The 19330-nt window shown below is 43.6% G+C and overlaps 1 protein-coding gene across 4 annotated transcripts in view; it reads left to right on the top strand.

Moving 5' to 3' along the window:
- The window catches only part of anks1b (ankyrin repeat and sterile alpha motif domain containing 1B), a 202697-nt gene that overhangs the window by 122486 nt on the left and 60881 nt on the right, over positions 1–19330 (top strand). For 3 of the 4 annotated variants that reach the window (XM_076722031.1, XM_076722030.1, XM_076722033.1), the window contains one exon: positions 8130–8316. The exons of the other annotated variant lie outside the window; for it this stretch is intronic. In XM_076722031.1, coding sequence (XP_076578146.1) covers positions 8130–8316 — 187 coding nt within the window. The remainder of the gene's footprint in view (positions 1–8129; positions 8317–19330) is intronic. 4 annotated transcript variants of the gene reach the window in all.

Genomic DNA, 19330 nt, shown 5'->3' with positions numbered 1-19330 from the left:
ACTTTGTAAAAGCGTGAAAGGACCACACAGGCTGAAATCCATGGGCTCAGCGTTTGGGTCGGTTTTCTTTCTTCGTCCCTTGCGTCTTGTCCAAAGTGTCAGCTGGACATGTTAGATCTCGGGCTCTTGATCACACTCTTGGCCAGATGGGACGTGAACAGAAAGGAATGAGGGAATAGTCAAACAGATAAAAAGAAGCAGGAAGAGGGAGACGGACAGACTCTTCATCACGGGGTTATCAGTTTCACACCCGCTGGCTCAGTGTCCTACTTTGCTGCTTTTGTGCCAGTATGATAACAGTATGTTTTAATCCCCATTTCTTGTCTATGAGAGATTCCTGGTTACAGTCACCTCGTGACAGAACTCACGTTTGCGCCCACAAAGCTCCATCACATCGTCACAATACGACACACACATCTGGGCATCGCCTCTGTCGCTCTCCTGTGTTTGTGAGGACGGATTTGCGTTTCAGACCTTAAAGTCTAGACGTTTTCTCCTCAGACGGTCGACTCTTCCTCTAAATGCTGCAGGAGGATTAAAGCTGCATTCAGATCAACATTAGCATTGTGTCAGAAAAGCAGCCTCTTCTTTCATCTCAGTCAGGCCACTGCATTGGCGTAGCCCCGTTTTGTGCTTCTTATGCATTAACGTTACCTCTGAGTCACATCAGTTCTTCTGAAAGAGAAATCTCTGCCAGTTTGAAAAGCTCAAAACCTCGTTTAACGACTCTTAAAGGTGTTCCCATATCGTAGGTATTTTATTAAAAATGGACCTCCTGGCTTGTATCTTATCTTCTCCCTGATTGAGTGAGTGAAACCATGCCTCACTTCAGCCTCATTTGCTCTGACTTTACGTATTTTCGGTTGCCGGTTTACTTGGTCCACCTTGCTGAAACTTTTACAGTCTAATGCTGCTGTAAATTCTACCTTCAGGAAGGTTATAATGTTTCTCCAGGCTGTTCTACGTTGATTCAACTTTACGGTCATTTGGAGGATACAGTCTGTGGTGCATTTTACCGCGAGGTGTTTGTAATTAAAAAGTAATTTGGCGAGCTCCCGTTGATGTAAGTGTGATGGACAAAATATTAGAAACACCTCTCAGGATGGCACAGTTCAACAGCAGCTCAAATTACAACCTCCAAAATGACCATAAAGTTTAATCAGCAGCCCTCTTAAACAAATTCAACAGAAATGAACATTACAGCCTCCTTGAGGGGAGAATTTATTGAGTTGTAGCTCTGCTCTGTAGTATTGAACAACCCTTACTCACACTGGAATAAATCGTCTATTTGCTGGGACTATAAGAGACGTATAGAGTATCACTTTGAGGTTAAGAGCAAAGGAGTGTATTACAGCGAGCGTCGTAGAGAACAGCTTGCTTTTAAAGCCACTAGACTACAGTATAGTATGCACGGCACACATTCAGACCTACTGTTACACATGAACACATTGCGTTACATATGTATGGGCATGTAGAAGAATACACACAGTGACAGGCTGATAGCTTTCCTGACCACACACACACACACACACACACACACACACGCTCACACTCAGAGAGGAGTGCAGATAAGGCAGGCTAACTGGTTTCTGATGCTTTTCAGTGGTGTGCTGATAGTAGATATTTTTCCCATCCAGAGGCTGAGAGGCACTCGGCGTTAAATGCACAGAATATGACACAGCTGTCACGTAAGAGAGCGTATAGAAGAGCTTTAAGGAGCAGGCTTGAAGCCGGTTTGTTGAAAATCCCTCAGGACGATCTGCTGGAGGAAACTGAATGAATTTTACTCTCAACTGTCCAAATTACAGCGGTCAAGGTGCTCTTCAGCAAGGCATGAACAGCATTATCCTCAATCAATGGGCTGAATAAAAAAACGTGGTATTGATTTTAGTTTCCTGAGATGGTTTGTTTTGACCAGCTCAGATCTGCTGAACTTAAAGGTGATATGTGTAATTTCAACATCAGTGTCATTTTGAGATGACAGCATAATTATAGTAAACAAATAAGACAGTCAGGAAAATGACTGCCAGGCTCCACCAGCCGGAGATTTACTCTTGAAGTACACATTTTCATTGGAAATCTGTTGAGCTGTTCTCAGTTCAAATGGAGCTAAAGTTCTTTGAGCTCCTTATAATTGGAGTTGGTGGAGCGAGCGAAAATCTAACAAAAAAATCTGGTTTTATAAAAGCCAAAGGGAGAGCTAGCGCCCTCTGCTCCACAGGAAACACATGAGATTATGTAAAATCTGGTTTTTCTTTTGAAAAATATTGTTGATATTAATGTTAAATCAAAAGAATTGATGGTGCTGCCAAACCCAATGCGAAACAGCTCCTCGTTCGGCAGCTCACGAGCTCACACAGGCTAATCAGAGGCTACCTGCTAATCACTAAACGGCCAGTAAGCAAACCAAACTTCCCCTTTTCTGGATTTTCTTTTTCCTTGGGAGTCGATGGACTAAACAAGACTAAAATAAGGTCTTGAACTTATGTTTAACACTCCAGTTGGAACGTTCACCAGCACGTTACCAGTATGAACTTGATGAAATGCAGTATATCAATTCTAATAGTGGATTAATACCTTTTTCTCATAATCTGTTCATCATTTTGAGTTATTTCTAAATCAAAAATATATTCTCTGGTTTCAGCTCCTGTCATGTGTAATGTAACTTTTCAATCTTATATCATTTTAAAACAGTAAATTAAATTCTAAATTGCGCGATGAAATGATTTCATTTTAGATTTTTTGGCTCTGTGACTTTGTGATTGACACTGTCACTATTTTTCCATCTTTCATTGACACGAACGAACGAACAAAAGCAAACAGCAGATTGATTCATAATGAAAAACGTCATTTTTTTTTTTCCACCAGAAGAACTCCAGTTTGTAATACAAGACATGCACACAGACAGAGCTCTAATCACTTTGGCATTTAGAGCTCATTAATCTGCTCACACTCATCAATCAGTTAGCCGCTGAGGCTATGTTTGTGCTGAATACACACAGTCACTTGATGATCGCTCTCTGACAGTGTTGCTCCAGTTAGTTAATCTTCCAGTAAATTTGCTCGGATATGTGCGTAATTACACCACGTGTGCGGAGTACGGCACACCTCGACGAACAGGAGGCTGCGTTTGTGCAGAGAGTCCGCACGCAGTCAATAATCAATAACAATCGTGGCAGCTGTTTGGTGTCAGAGAGAGGTGGCGAGAAAGGAGGCTACTGGGAAGCAAGAGGAGAGTAAATAGATATAGAAAAAAAAAAATCAATTGACCTTCCTCTCATTATAGCTGCTCCACCTGAATGTTTTGAAGTTGGTGAAGATCTTTATGAGTGTGTGTGCGTGTGCGTGTGTGTGTGAGGTTGAGGTTTGCTTGCCCATCCAGTAGGTTGGTCTTAACCCCCTCGAGGAGAGGCGTGGATCATACGCCGCTAATTGGACTGACTCAAGCTAATGCTAAAAGCTCTCCGGGGGGAGTTATTTCCTGGTGTTTCCCACTTGTATTAAAAGGATTGGAAGGTAACATTTTGATGATTTCAATAAATCATGCAGTTCATTCACCTCATTAGCTGTGAGCTGAGAGCACCGCTAGCTTTCACTGGCCTCTGCACTGCATTTTAAATTGCGTGCCGCGATAGATTCGACAGCTGCTTTAATACTTTATAACAGTCAGAAGGTGAATTACTTCTAGTTCAAACTGAGCTTCAGTGAAGCTCCCAGAGTTTTTCACAGATTTAGATTAGACTGTGTCATCGGACCGATGGTACGGTCTGAGTAAATGTACCCAATTGGAGTGACAGCAGATAATGTGATTGACGACACAAAGTGGAAGTCTTCTGTGTGGAAGCTGAAGCCAAAAAAAGCCAAAAACCAGCTGTTTGCTCTGAGGTTGCAATCTGGAAAAACCTCCAATGATATTTAACTTAACTCAACGCGCAGACGCCAGATCAAGCTGAACATATGAGGAATGGTTTGACCCACTCCTGACCTTCATAATTCAGGCTTTGTATCTGAAATAAGGCTTAATTTCTGCAACCTCTCAGGCTGTTTCGCATCTTAGTTCAATGCAGAAACTGACTTGTGTGTGTTTTCAATAACATGAAATAACAATGAGAGCGAAATTTATAGAAGTGAAGTGAAAGAGACAAAAAAAACGCAGCATTCCTTCGGACAAATTAACCATTTTTTAAAGAGATCAGGCTGTGCTGAAGCAAGAAAACTTATTATATTACTCATGAGTGCTTCTGCTGCCACATTTATCATGACTAGCTGAGACGCTGTTTAGCTCTGAAGAGTATTATATTTACATAATTAAACAAAAAGGCAAAAAGAGGCTCTTTAAACCATGTTTATTTTAGTCAGCGACAGCTCTCCTGATCAAAGTGGAGGGAAAGTAGAGCTATCAATAGCTATGCAGTGACTGTACATGTGTGTCTGGAAAGGCCGTACGAGCTGCTGCATGAGCCATGTTTGAGCCTTCAGAAGAGGCACTATATATGTTAATATCACTGAAGTTTGTCAGCGCCTCAGAGGCTCACCTGAGTGAAAAAAAAGAGGCTTGATCATCACAGGAAAAAGATGGAAGAAAGAGGTGAATGCAGAATCAAGCTGAATGGTGGTGTTATAGTCTGAAGAGCTGCAGTTTGTTTTGGATGTGCGGGGGGAAAAGGGTTTGCGTGTTTACTCTTATTTTCTATTCTCTTGTTATCTTTTTGCTCCTTTTGCTTTTTGCCTTTTGAGTTTCTGTGTTTACATCTTTCTGTGATTGTGTCAGGACGACCAAACACAGAAAATACGGGGGAATGCAAAAGAAGCAGAAGCGCTGAATGCAAAATACGCGTGTGCTGCTCCGTGTGAGCTTCATTAGCTCTGCGCTACTATGAACAGAAGAAAAGGTGCTCCAACAACAATCAATTACACGCAGTTTGATAATTACCTTTCAGTCCCCTGCTCACGTTCAATTGCTAAATTAGTCAACCAGTAAAGACATTTCATGGGTAAGGCAACATTTTGGGATAAAAAGCTCACCTTCGCTCTTTGGTACGATCAGCGTTCGACACGTTTTCCGCAGTTTATGCTGTAAATTCTGCTTCTGCGTAGAAGAGCAGAACTGGCAGGTCACCAGGAGAACCACAATGCAGCTCATTAAACGTGATAATTCTATGAAAATTGATGATCCCGTTATTTATAATTCAGCACCATTCCTCAGTTTCACACAGAAGCGCATCTCACCTCATCTTAGGTGAGGAATTGCATTTTTTTAGCTAATGGGTGCGTCATTTATTAGCGCCCAAGCACACACACACACACACACACATTAGGGAGGTATTAAACGGCGTTCTTTCCCACAGGGATGCTGATCCGGGCGGGGAAAATGTCTTTTGCTGTAGTTTAGTGAGGCATGGAGGAAACCTGCTTATATGTGTGTGTGTGTGTGTCCTTGTGTGTGATTGTGTGTCTTTGCTCATTAATCCCCTTCCAATCGGCCATGACATGTTCATTAGCCTGCTGCCCGTTTGCATTGTTAACGCTACGCCTCAGCCGGAGCTACAGTGTACGTGTGTGTTTTGTTGCATGTGTCGGAGTGTGTTTGTGTGTGCCAGCTCTTAATAAACACAAGTTCAGAGAGAAGAAGAAGAAGAAGTGAGAGAAGCAGACGCCAAATACACACAGACAATGGCGAGATAAGTGCAGGAATAAAGAGATGTTTAAAGGATGAATAGGAGGAGTTGAAGTTGGTATTAAACTCATTAAACATTAGATGGCTTGCGCACACACACACACACACACACACACACGCACACACACACACGCACACACAGAGCCTGAACCTCCCGCTTTGAAACAGCAGAGAGTCACATTACAGCAGCTCCATCATTCTGGGTTGATTGCTGTTTCATCTCATTTATTTTTGGGTCCTTTTTTGTTAGTTGTTCAGCCTGCGGCGAAGTAAACACTGCAGGTTCTGCATCCGTGCAGGCACGCTGTGTGAGGCGGTTTAGCGTTAGTATGTTTTCTTTGACTTAAACGCAGGTCAGCGGTGCTTCTGATCACAGAGATGTGATAGAAAATGTGTAAATACATGTTTGTCGGCGGCAGCCTGCGCAGTGTCCCTCCCCTCGCCCCGTCAGGGTGACTTTCTGCTGGGCTCATGCATCATCATCCTGTTCCCCGCTGCGTCTCTGGGCTGCTGTGATTTTGTTTGGTTGATGCTGTGGTCCTTTAAACATCCCCGGACTCGCAGGATGCTGCTGCTGTGGTGTTATTCCCCTCTGACCAGCTCTACACTAGAAAAAAAAAAAGAAAAGAAAAGTCGAGCTCGCTGCTGTATCTGTGCTGCAGTCTGGTCTTCTAAAGCGGCTGTGGTTGCCTCTTATATACTGGATTTCTCCACGTTTGGCCGAGTTAGCCCGGTATCAGTGTTGTCATCTAACTCTCAGCCAGAAAGGGAGCGCATGCAGAATCTTGAACTATTCCTTTAATGCCTCTGTTTCTTCTCTTTCCTCTTCCTCCTCTTTCCTTTATTTCCCCCTTCATCTCCTCTTTAAAATTCCTTCCTCTCACCATCCTCCACGCCGTTCTTTGTTCTTCTTTGTTCCTTCCCCTTTCTTCCCTCAGTGCTTCCACTCACTGACAGGCAGAAATGAAAACATTCTTCATATTTTTCGTGCTCTTCTCTTGCTCAACCTATTTCCCTCTTTCTCTTGTTTTGCTTTTGTTTTTCATCTCAGTTTAGTTCAGTCGATCTGAAGACTCTTCAAAGGCCAATTTGCGTGTACCGCGCATGGAGAAGAGCCCTCTCTCCTCCTCTGCTTTCATTTCCTTTCACATCCTCTGCCCCCGCTCTTCCTCTCCCAAGGTTCGGTTTTTGTGCCTCGAGTCTCACATAAGACAGCGAAGGTCTCGTGAAGGTGGCCTGTCATGTGTCTGGGTCTCAACATTCAGGATGTTGTTTTGCCTTTATGGTTCACAGTATTGATTCACTTTGCCTACATCCTCCGACACACACACACACACACACAAACACACACCAGCAGGGTTTTGACTGCCTGTGCTGCTTGTGAAGCATAGCAGCAGGTTGTTGAGAACTGCAAATGCCTCATTATGTAAGATGTGTTTACCAGATGCCAGTCTACAGTTTCAGTTGTCCTCTGCCTCGCTTGTTTCTCTCACTCTCTCACTTTCTCACTTGCTGTAAGCGAATCATTACGTCTCTCTGTCGTTACCTGTGTCCCTCACCTCTGCATTCACATTTTACATTACATAAAACTTGCTGATGTATCACATTATGTCACACACATGTTCAGGTGTCATCAGGAATAAGTCTGAATTTGTGAGTCATGCACGCCACGTGGGTTTTTGTCATTCAGGAGGAAAACGCAGTGAATGACTTGCAAACATTCTGCGATCAGACTGCACAACAGTTTGGCATTTCGAGATGATCGCCGCTCTTTAAGTCATAAACTCTTGTTGTGACTTGGCAGATGGAAGGAGAGATGACATGTTCCATCTCAGCCAGTCATAGCTTGCATAAGTAGCCGCTGGCTGCTCATTAAGATGGTGGCTGTACTTGAATATGACAACCTTTTGTTGTCTGAGATCACTCATTTTAAATGTCAGTAGCAGATCTCAGTACAGAAAACACAAAGAATACGACCCCAAATCACCAACATGCCCGTTTGTACGGCACTGATGTCACATGACCTCTGTGTGTGTTTTGGGGTGAAGATCGCAGACGACTTCCACAGTTAATACACAGTCCCGTGCCAAGAGTACCAAAGAGGATTATAATAAGAATAATCACCATTTATGATAGTGGAAGTAATACAGAAAAAAATTAAAATGCCACCATGCATGTAATGGGTAGCACCATCATTTCTCAGCGTTTGTTTAATTGGCATTTTGCTGTTTATTCCGTGTATTTCATACTGAAAGCCAAAAGGAACAAGCAAAGAAACCAAAGCATTTACTTTTAATGCGTTCATTTAAAATGCAAAAGCAGAAATGGATAAACCCACAATCATTCAGCTCCATGTGAGAGAGTGAAGTTTAGTTTCTGTATGAGCAAGAACAGAATAGATGCTTTCACCTCTCTGACTGCTGCCCTTCTCTTCTTCCCTTCCTATTTCCAGCCCAAGCAGCGCACCTCTTTGTCCTCATCCCTGGACGTCCAGAGGCCGGTCAACCACAGCTGTGAGCCCAGCGAGGTGAGCTCGTCCCTGGGCTACGCCAGCTTCAGCACCAGCCCCCCCGCCAGCCCACCGCTCAGCCCCAACCAGGAGGACTCTGCAGGCTCCAACGACGACTGTCAGCTCACAGGTAGCTCATGAAGCAGGCAGGAGGGTGCAGTGGGTGTTAAAGGCCGCGTCTCAGCCCAAAGAGAGAGTGAGCGTCGGCCCGGCTGAAACACACCTTGACCTCTGACCTCCCTGTGGAGGATCAGCAAGAACAAATATCCCTTTAAGGGGAAGATCACAATATGAAAACACATTAAAGACAAATACATTTAGGTTCACAGTGAATGTTCTCTACTGTACGGTTGCAACTAATTATTTCTTAATAAATGTATCATTTGGTTGATAAAATGTCCAAAAATAGTCAAAAAGTTATCACAATTTCAAAAAGGCTTCTGTGACCAAAAGTCCAAAACTCAAAGATTTTTAGTTTAATATCATAGAAGACAAAGAAAAGCAGCAAACACTCACCTTTAAAAAGCCTGAAACAGCGTTTTGTTCGGTCATGTCATCAATAATGCATAAAGCACAAATTTACTCTGAAAGTCGGCGTATTGAGTGTCGGTATAATACCTTTGGCCTTGTGGCGCATTAATTTCTTCACTATTAGTCGACTGTCTTAACGCTGCTCATCTGTTTTCATTCCTGCTGTTGGAGCCTCCTCATTCATTCTGCATTTGATGCCTTGGTGCAGATGTTGTTCAAACTCTTCAAACTGGAAACCAAATGAAATTTTAATCCTCTCGCTCTTGGTCGGAGGAAATTGAAATCATACTTGCTCCTGTCATACTTGAGACCAGAGCCAAGAGGGAAACGCCTTAAAGGCTCAAAACAGATCTTAGAAAGAACTGCTGGACTCAGTTGGACTATGGAGGCAGTGGAGGGCGCACCATGACAGCTGCAACATTTCTGCCAAATGAGAATTAGGGATATGGTTCAGAATATGCTGCAATCTGTGACTGTATGACATTAGTTCGAGGAGACATAGTGCCGACCTTCAGGACTACTTAGCCAGCCGGGAACATGCTATTGCCAGTCAGTCGCTGTAGCTTTTTGAGCTAGCTGACTCTACGTTAACAAGCTGGTTAGCTTGGTCGCTAATGGGACAACAAGTTTATTCAAGAGACCCATCCCACTGACTGTCTGGAGTCTCTGTGTTCCCTCAAAGGTCAGCACTTTATAATATTTCGTGAACTCACTGAAGTTGAACACATTGCACACATTTATTTACTTTACCTGTTCTGACGAAGCCTAAACGAGCATGTTGTTCTCGAGACGTATTTCTTCCTGTTAAATACTAAACGTAGCTGTTGTTCGCTCTGAAAAGAGGACATTTCAAAGGGCTTTTGAGGTGAAAATTATTCTTAACTTGTAAATTAGTCTCAAGTCTGTTTGACTGGAAATCAGGATGCAAACAAGCACTTTCAGGGGAAAACTCCACCGGATATCTTAAAAACGAGGCCCCAAGACATCAGCAGAAGACGCTCCCTTACTTCTGTGTGGAGGCTCTTTTACTGTCAGAGCAGATGAAACGCTGTTAGTTTCATCTAATGACGTCCCCCCGCTGAGTTTAAAAGTCTCTCCTCCAAAAGGAATTTTCCATGTGACGAACGAGGTGTTTTCTCGTAAGAGTCCCATAATGAGGCGGGTTAAGTGTTAAATCTGCACACGTGCACGTTCCAGTGCTTTTATTTAGACGAATGCTTTCACATCATGGATCCTAAAATAACCACACTGTGGTTCCTGTGACCCTCTTTCCTAACATTTAACCCCCATATGGAACTTTAATTCAGCCTTTTTATCTCCACCTGTATCATTGTCTCAAGGACCCATCGGTGTCCCCGTGCCACGCTTTGGGAACCACTGCTTCAACCCTTCGCATCCTTTACTTGTCGCTCGTGGCACATGTTACCATAGCGATGCGTTTCCTTGTTGTCATGGCGAAGCGGTGGCCTTGGCGATAGTTTACTGGATGCCGGATGCTTTCTTTTCTCACCTGGGTTTCATTCAGTCACACCTGCTCCTATCAGGCACCGACAGACGAGGCAGAGCAGGGGAGGTCGACCAGGCCGGAGGGCAGTGTGTGCGTGCGCGTGCGCGTGTGTGTGCGTGTGCGTGCGTGCGTGTGCGTGTGTTTCATTCAGGAGCAGTTCAGAGGCCCAGTTAGACTTTGATGTGTGTAGTGCCTCCAACGAAAAACACTCATTATCAATCCACAGGTACACACATACACACACACACACACACACACACACGCACACACACACACACAGATGTAGAACTGATTGAGACTTCTTCATCTGCTATTCTCATTGAAGCATCACCACAGACTTTATTTAACAAGAGTGTGTTATTTCCCCTTTGAACGTACACACGAGTGTCGGGCCTGACGGTGACGTCTGACCGATGTCGTCTGAGGACAAAGACCGAGGAGCAGTTTTTGATCACAGCTCTCATTTTTACTTTCAACATGCTTAATTTACTGGATATCAGAGTAATTTTGGGGAATGTTAAATTATGGATACATAAGGATTTAATGAGTTAGAAGATGCTTGTGGCTAGTTTTAACAAGTCTGGTGTGATTAGTGAGAATGATTGTCCTTTGGATTTTATTAGAAACAACAATACTTCTTATCAGGGCTGATACTTACTGGCACTCCTGGCTAATTGTGTGAATAAAAGGAGCATCAGAGCCCCTCATGTGAGCTTAAGGGGAGAAGACAGGCTGTACCAACCGTGGCACCGCAGCTGCTTTATTGACCCATCATTACCTGAGCTTCACTCACAGCAGCTGTTTGGCCCATGCATTTCGTGTTAGCTGTGTTAGCTGGCCTGAACGTTTGGGCATCTCATCCTGTCTGCCATGACGTGGTCACACTAGGCTGACAAACGGGACGTCGTGGACAGTTGTGCAGATTGTTGTGCATCGTTGTTTTCATCGTAGTTTGAGAGCATGAAATGTGACCAGCGTTACCAGACAGTCCAAACAAATCCAGTATTTTCTTCTCCTGTTTTTTTTTTGGAAGTACCTGTAATATTTGCTTATGGGAAAATGTGACTGACGCAAACATACTGCAACCTGAAGCAGCGGTGGGAAGACTGTCTTCATCTTCACTGCTGATTTTACACATAATGTACACATTATAGATACACTTAATAATGTATTTTAAGTGTGTTTACATCCATTTGTTTCTCTCTGTCTCGCTCTCCTCGCCTGAAGCTCCAACACCAGGAATAGACTGGCACCATTTATATTTCCATTTAATTCTTTTCTCTATTTTTTTTCCCCTCCTCCTTCTTCTTCTGCTACTCCGCTCATCCCTCCCGCTCTCCTCACTTATTAGCTTTATAGGGCCCATTGTCGAGTTGCCATGGTAACAAGTGGCTTACAGAGAAGAGAGGGAGAGGATGAGCGAAAGAGGGAGGATGTATGTATGTGGATGCAGAAGGCAAGGAGTCACAGGATTCAAAGGATGCCAGTGAAAAAGAGAGTGGGTGAGGGAGAGAGAGGGGGGAGGAGAGGGGGGAGGGGCGATGAAGGAAAACAGAGAGATTTCAGGGTTGGATAGAGAAATGAGGACAAGAAAGTGAAGGAACCCCCCCACACACGCACACCATAAAAGGTATTTCCTTCCTTCCTGTCAGTATCTGTCTCTCTCTGCTCATTTGCTTCCTAAAAATCCTGAACCGCTCTTCGCCATCCTAACATTTATACAAAAAAAAAAAAATCTCCGGCCCTGCAGCAGAACATGCAGGTGTCATCCACCTGCGGGGGCAGTTGGATAAAAAGGAGGTCTATTTATAACCGCTGCTGCTGTTGATGCTACACTTTACGTAATGTTGGACAACGCTGGAGAAGATGTTCCCCCGGTGCCCTCGGTGCAGAGTGCCAAGTGCAATGCAGTGTTATGCAAAAACAGCGCAACTGTTGATGCAGTTGTCCTCCATGAATTATGCAGTGCCCCCTGCGACAAGTCAGTAACAAACAGGCACAAATCTGCAGGTCTCTATTTATTCATCTGGAAGCTGTTAAGTTGCTGGAATACATCAGAGCTTCATAATGAAAATGCAAGCACAGATTTTAATAATACGCTGTTACATGTCGCATGCTGCACTCACGTTTGTGTTATTTTTAATGTCATTTAAAGGGAAATCCCAGCATTAACCTGGGTCATTTTCTTATGACTACTGAGCATAATAACATTTAAAGCTGCGCTAATCATTGTTTTTACATAAACAATGGGTCAGGTGACTGCATGTAACGTGAAATTGGTGATTAACCCCTCAGCTCTGCGTAGCTTTTTAGCTTCTTTCAACTCTTTGTTTTGGTTCGCTCTCTTGCTATCATGTTTATTAGAAGCAGCAGGTGGCTGTTTTTGATGAAGAAAGCTCAGATAAACCAGCTGTGCACTGCCTGGCCAGCTCCAAACTGCAGACACACAACATTTGGCAGCTACCTGGTTAGCATTAAGAAGCTAAAAGAGCAAGATTTCCCCCCAGGCTTTGGTGGAGGTGGTCCTCAAGAAGTCCCTGTAGCTGCTGTAGGGAGCTACATGCAGGTGTAGAGTAGTTAGCCACAAACAGACAGAAAAACAGCCACCTGAAAAAGCAAAAGACTTCGTACTCTTCATAATGCAAGTGGCCACAGAGGGGCTGAGTGATCGATGAGCTCTTACAGTTAATGAGCCGTAAATGGCAAAGCGATCAACCGCTCTGCATGTGTGCCAGCGCGGCACCGGCTGCGTGTTTACTTGAAAGAGTTAAGTTCATTAAAGCTTGCTTGCTTAATTCAGCCCTTTGTTCCCAAAATACCACCCAATTGTCATGCACCTTGACATGAACTCACAGCTACGAGCACATTGTTCTGCACAGATGCACAGTCGATCTGTCAGCCCGCTGTGCTTGATCATTAGATCATGCTCAAAGTCAGCGGCGCCTTTGTTTGCAGCATTAATTTGATAGTCATGCACACACACACACACACACACACACACACACACACACACTTGTGTTTCTTTTCGATTTTCCATCCATTGACGTCTTCAGCTCAACCTTTTGCTCTCTGTTATACACAATCACATTTCCTCTTTAAGTGTGTGTGCCAGCATAGCATGCAGCTTCATGAAGTAACCCTGTGATTAGCAGCCTCTGGTGTTTAACATAAACAAACGTGTATCGTGCAGTTTTCCCGTTCCTCCCGTGTTTTACGTCGAATCAGAGAAGCAGCGGTGCAACCTCGAGACTCTTATGAAAAATGGCAGGAATTTGCTTAATGGCTGTTTTATTTGGTTCTGTCCTCCTCGTGTTGGTAAAAATGACTGCACAGCTGGATCAACGCCTCCCTGACGCAGAGTGGGCTCACAGTCTTGCCCCTTCGGACGTCGCCAGTCTTCATGGTAAAACTCTCCAAATTGCAGCGCCCTCAGAGACGAGGCTCTAATTACAGCATAATTTCATTAATGAGCGGGATGGTCTTGATCACACATTCTGTGTGCTTGTATCATTTAGTTTTCACCTCAGGCAGTCGTGCTAACAAAATAGGCTCAGACTGAAAGGCTTTGTCTGTGGTGTGTGTTTGATGGGGGGGGCGTCAGTTGAATTTTCCAGCCGTACTGCATCGCTCCAGGGATGGCAGTGTTTGTTGGTTTGACACTAGAAGGCTGTTTTCCACATTCATCTGCTGAAATAAAGTTTCTCTGAGCTCATGGAAAACCCAGCTTTAAAGAGGCGGGCCTACATGTGTGATTTGTGACATCACAAATAGTTTGGAAGCCAATCATGGTCCAGTATTGATTGTACACAGGTGTGATGTGGGAACTTGAAGCCTGCAATGCACAAACACTGAGAATGCGAAAGTCCAGTGTTTTATATTCATCTTAAACAGGTCTGGAAGAAATCTGTTATCATGCTAACGTGCTAAACTACGAGGAACACAGTGAACATTATACCTGCTTAACCTCGGCGTGTTAGCTTTGCCACTGAGAGCATGTTAGCGCTCAGCTCAAAGCGCTGCTGTGTCAAAGTACAGCCTCACAGAGCCGCCAGCATGGCTGTAGGTGACGGTGACTCATGTTTGGAAGCTCTGAACACAAACGAGGCTCACACAGACACACAGACTTCAAAACAGCAGAGCAGAAAGTAACAGAATCCAGTCGGATGCGGAGAGAAGCTCATCTGGCTGTTGATTGAATTCAGCAGCAGTGACGAGGAGACTACAGCAGCAGCTTTATAGAGCCTGTACTGCACTTTGTTCTTATGTAGTCATCTGTTTGTCATGCTGTACAGTCATTTGTGAACCCGCCTTGACAGGATTTATGTTGTTAATTTTGTAGCTGATAGCAGGTAATGTTCTGGCACAACCTCCAGTCTATATTTAGGGTTAAACCCCCTTCATTTCTTCGTGGTGATTGGTTGATTCCTCTAACAAACCCACCATGTGTCCTTGAATTCCTCTCAAACGTAGAAAGCGTTCAATGATCAAAAAACATACCAGGAGCAGTTTTCCTTGATAGCCTTTCTTTATTTCTGCTTTCATATCACTATAAATAAGAAAAATGCTAAATAAACAAAGCAGTAATATAAACATGAGCTTCATTGTGTGATCTTGGAGAAGAGATTTCTATAAATGTGTGGCCTGTGGAGGTCATGCTCACAGGCAGTGGTTGTGGTGTAAGGCAGCTCTAATTGCCAAGTGGTTGTACTGCTGAACAGTTTAAAGAGGGTCCCACTGCTCCTCTATTCACACACTCTGTGTATTATGATGTGCTTAGTCACAGGCTGCACTGTCACTGCCACAGTGACTACCTCTTAATGGAGGTTTTGATTGCACGTCCTTGAGAAAAACACTGAATTCTGCCGAGTTGTTGTCGTGCAGGCTTGAAAGGTTTGAAAGTAGTGCAGGAGTTTTGCTGCAACTTTGCATAAAACACGTTAATTATGATGTAAACTCATAGAAATGTTCAGTATTTCTGGGACAGACGTCAGCCCTTTGACATACACACTCAGTGTTGTACTGCACACTTGCATGCTGCTTTCACTTCAACTTGCGGCTGGCATCGCTTGTAACTGTCAGGTGACTTTTGGAAATCGTCCTGATCTGAGTAAACGCTCTGTTTGCATCTTAAAGACAGTGTTCGAGTCCAGGTCCCGCTCTTAACTGTTCATTTATCTGTAAATCTCAGCGTCGCAGTGATTCTTTTCTTTCCTTTGCCTGCAAAACTAAATATTTTGATGATTCAGCTCGGACTCGGGGGCAGTTACATAAACATAAATAAATCAAATGTGATTTGTGATGACTTCACCTGACGAGCCCATCGTGGAAAAACACACTTGACTGTTAGCTGGTGGATGGCTAGCAGGGCTAAAGCATAATAGGAGGTGAATGTTTGGGGAAATAAATCATAATTTTTTCAAAGAGCGTGTTTGATTCAGCTGTCATCCTCCTCGTCTTGAAGTAAAACAGTGGGTGAGGAGGATGAGGGTGGAGGTGAGCGGTCACACGGCTTCATGTTGAGCTTGTTTTTTCTTCACATCTAACTCTGAATGTCGCCTGCCTGCTCACGCACACACACACACACACACACACACACACACACACACACACACACACACACTGAATGACACTCGTGAGAAGCTGCCATCATTCCCGACTTCAGGAGACTCGAAAAATGGGTTACCGTGGGAGACGAGCCAGTTGCCGTGGCAATATAGTCTGCGTACTCCAATCAGGAGGGAAAATGTGAATTCGATATCTGCAGACTGGCCCTTCAGTGCCTTTCAGGCTGGGTTTATACGTACGGGCTGTCAGACATGAGGTGATGCTCTCAGCTCTGGTGTCACAGAGCTGAGGTGCACGGTCACGCACAAACTGGGAGAGAAAGATGAAGCCAGGGAACGCTCTTCCTCATCTGGAGACATTTTAACTCAGCATTACAATGAAGAGGAGTGAAGGCAGATTCAGGGATGGTGTGTTTCTCTCTCACGTTCTAGACCTTGTTGTTGAACATGATGAACAGTTTGTTCATAACTGTTAATAAACTACATCTCGTTTACCAACAGTTACTAACCTCAGTCCCAAGCTAGAAATTCAGTTTTTCTACTTCATTTATCTGTCTGTAAATGTCTATCAGCTTCAGATATTTAGCAGATGTGCTGCACATGTGCAGGTGAAGCAGTTTTGTGGGAGGTTTTCAGGCTGCTTGGGTCAACACCTCCAATGTGAATTATTTACAAAGCTTTCATCAGTTTTTTATTCATGACCTAAAGCTGGCGTTCACTGGGACTGCTTAGGGTTGAACATCACAGCTTGGGTATAATTAAAACATCCTTCCACCAGTGCTTCTTCAGAGTGTTGGCATTTCCAACAGCACTTGAAAGCAGCATATCTACAGCTCTCACATGTGATTCATCTATTTTCTTGTCACCTTAACACTTTGTCAAGTCAACGATCCAGACTTCAGACCATTTCCTGTCATCAGTCCAACCAGCAGCCCTCCAGAGGCCTACAGTACCATCTTGATGTGCCTTTGTTAGCATAGCCTAGCACTAACCTAGCGTTAGCTTAGTACCTGAGGCTCAGGGAGCTGATAATGATTTATCCAGGCCTGTGGCACTTAGGAAATAGACTCAGTCTTAAATCTGTGGGATGACTGACAGCTGAGATATTACTCTGTAGTTTTTAAGTCAGTGCCGCGCCACAAGAGACGGAGAGATGAACACGGCGCTATCAGATGTTTGGATCACCTCCCAGCCCCTCCCTCCACCACGCACACACACACACACACACACACACACACACACACACACACAGGGAAACATCCAACAACAAATAGTGTGTGTGGTGTTTATCGTGTTTGTGTGTCTGTCTGCATTCAGCCACTCACAGTTCATTTCAGTAATGTAACAAAAAAATGAAGGCAATGATAAAAACAGGTTTATTTGTGTAGCACCTTTCAACAACAAGGCAATTCAAAGCGCTTTACTGAAGACAGAGAGGCGTTAAGAAAAGACACCAGGCAATATAAAAGACAAATAGGATTTTAAGAGTAAAACAAAGAAATTGGATGAAAAGATTAAGCTAAACTAGAAAGAGACAAATCAAACAAAAGAATAGAAATTACAGTACAGCTCCAGTGCAGTGCAACATATAATTGAATTGTCCCAAATTGACTTTAATAAAATGCAGAGGTAAACAAAGTCTGAAGCTCTGATTTAAAAGAACTGAGCATCGGAGCTGATCTCAAGTTTTCTGGGAGTTTGTTCCAGATATGTGATGCATAAAAACAGCGTGCTACAACAGCAGACCAGGAATGGATTTTGGCCCCAAACCATTCAGTGTCTCATAAACCAGCAGTCGTATTTTAAAGTTTGACACCAGCGTAAAGATCTGAGAACCGAAGCGATGTGATCCACTCACCTCGCAACATTGTCTGAATCAGCTGCAGCCGTCTGATCGACTTTTTCAAGAGAACTTTAAAGACAGCATTGCTGTAGCTGAGTGAAGACGCACACATGGACACGTTTTTCTAAATCCTGAGACATAAATCCTTTAAATCTTGATGTAGTTTTAACGTGAGTTTAATACTCCAGCAATTTTGCTAGCCTGGTTTATGGTTTTAAACATTAGCAGCTGGAAGTGAGCATTGAGAATTTCTGTTTTATCTTTGTTTGCCTGATATTTTGTTGTTTCTGTGTTAGTGGAAGAATGTAGATATTAAACAGAAGAGGCCCGATAATGGAGCCTTGGGGAACTCCACACCATTTTTGTTAGCTCAGATGTGTAATTTACTAATCGACACAAAGCAGTATCTGTTTAGCATTGTGCCACAAAGTCCAGCTTAGTTTTCTAGTCTAGTCTGTTGTGCTGTGGTCGACTGTGTCAGATGTTTCACTGAGATCTAATAATAACAAGGCTGGAAGTCGTCATCCAAGACCTTAACAAGAGTAGTCCCGGTGCTGGGGTGTGGTCAAAGTCCTGACTGGAAAACATCAAAACAATTGTTTATAACCAAGAGGGAGATAAGCTGTTCAATAACAATCTTTTCAATGATTTTATGTAAACATGGGAGCTTTGATATGGGCCTGTAATTGTTCATTAATGAGTTGTCTAGATTATTCTTTTTCAAGAGTGGCTTAATAACTGCAGTTCTCCGGGCCTGTGGGAAAACCCAAGAATAATGAAGTGTTGACTATTTGCAAATGATACCAGGCAGTTAAAAACACAAGCAGCAGGCAGCACGAGCAGAATTTCAGATTTCTTTCTTTAGTTTTATTTCTAATAGGATCAAATTGGGCCATGCTGATTGAACTGGTTTTAAGTCAATGTAAGGACAACTGTCTGATTTTCTGAATTTTGTCAGTGAAGAAAGTTAATTCATTGCACGACTTGGTGGATAAAAGTTCAGCTGCCTGTCAACATTAACAAACAAGGCATGTGCATTAAATGTTTTTTTGGCAAAGATGTCAGAAGAATGGCTGCTTTGCATTTCAAAATTATAAATGCAAAGTCTTTGTAGACTTATGCACACAGAGATTTGTTTTTCAGCACCTACTTTCAGCGTGTAGACACATAGATTTTTTACCAGCACCTCCATGCTGCTTCTTTCTTATCAGAGACCTTACCTTTACCTTAGTGGGAGCATCAGCATCGATAACGTTTGCAATTTTAGGACTGAAATCATCCACAAGATCCTTGACGGAGACCCAGGTGGGAGCAGGTGTGGAAGAGAAAGCCTGAATGAATAATTCACTGGTGTTCTCAGCGGTACAACGTTTTCTGATTAACTCTGAACATTTGTGTTCTCAGGAATTAATATCACACTTGATAAATTTGCAGAATTAGTTGAGTGCATCTTGTTCAGTCTGCTATTTATGAAAACAGGATGTGCAGAAGAAAATCCTGCTCCTGGGCGATGGTGGAGGCCACTGAATGAGGCGGTAGCTCCACGGCCAGCGTGAAAGAAGAGGCATATTCAGGGTAGCAGAAGTGGGGTTACCCACCGCTTCTATCTTATTAGCGAATCCCAAAGGTGGTGAGGCAGGGGAGAGGAGAGAGTGAGGGGAGGGGGAGGTATAATCCATGAGCTGGTTGCATTGAGGCT

Source organism: Chaetodon auriga, chromosome 22, assembly GCF_051107435.1.
Source record: "Chaetodon auriga isolate fChaAug3 chromosome 22, fChaAug3.hap1, whole genome shotgun sequence".
In the NCBI taxonomy this organism is placed as follows: domain Eukaryota; kingdom Metazoa; phylum Chordata; class Actinopteri; order Chaetodontiformes; family Chaetodontidae; genus Chaetodon; species Chaetodon auriga.
The sequence above is the reverse complement of the archived record's forward strand: the minus strand, read 5'-3'. Positions and strand labels throughout refer to the sequence as shown.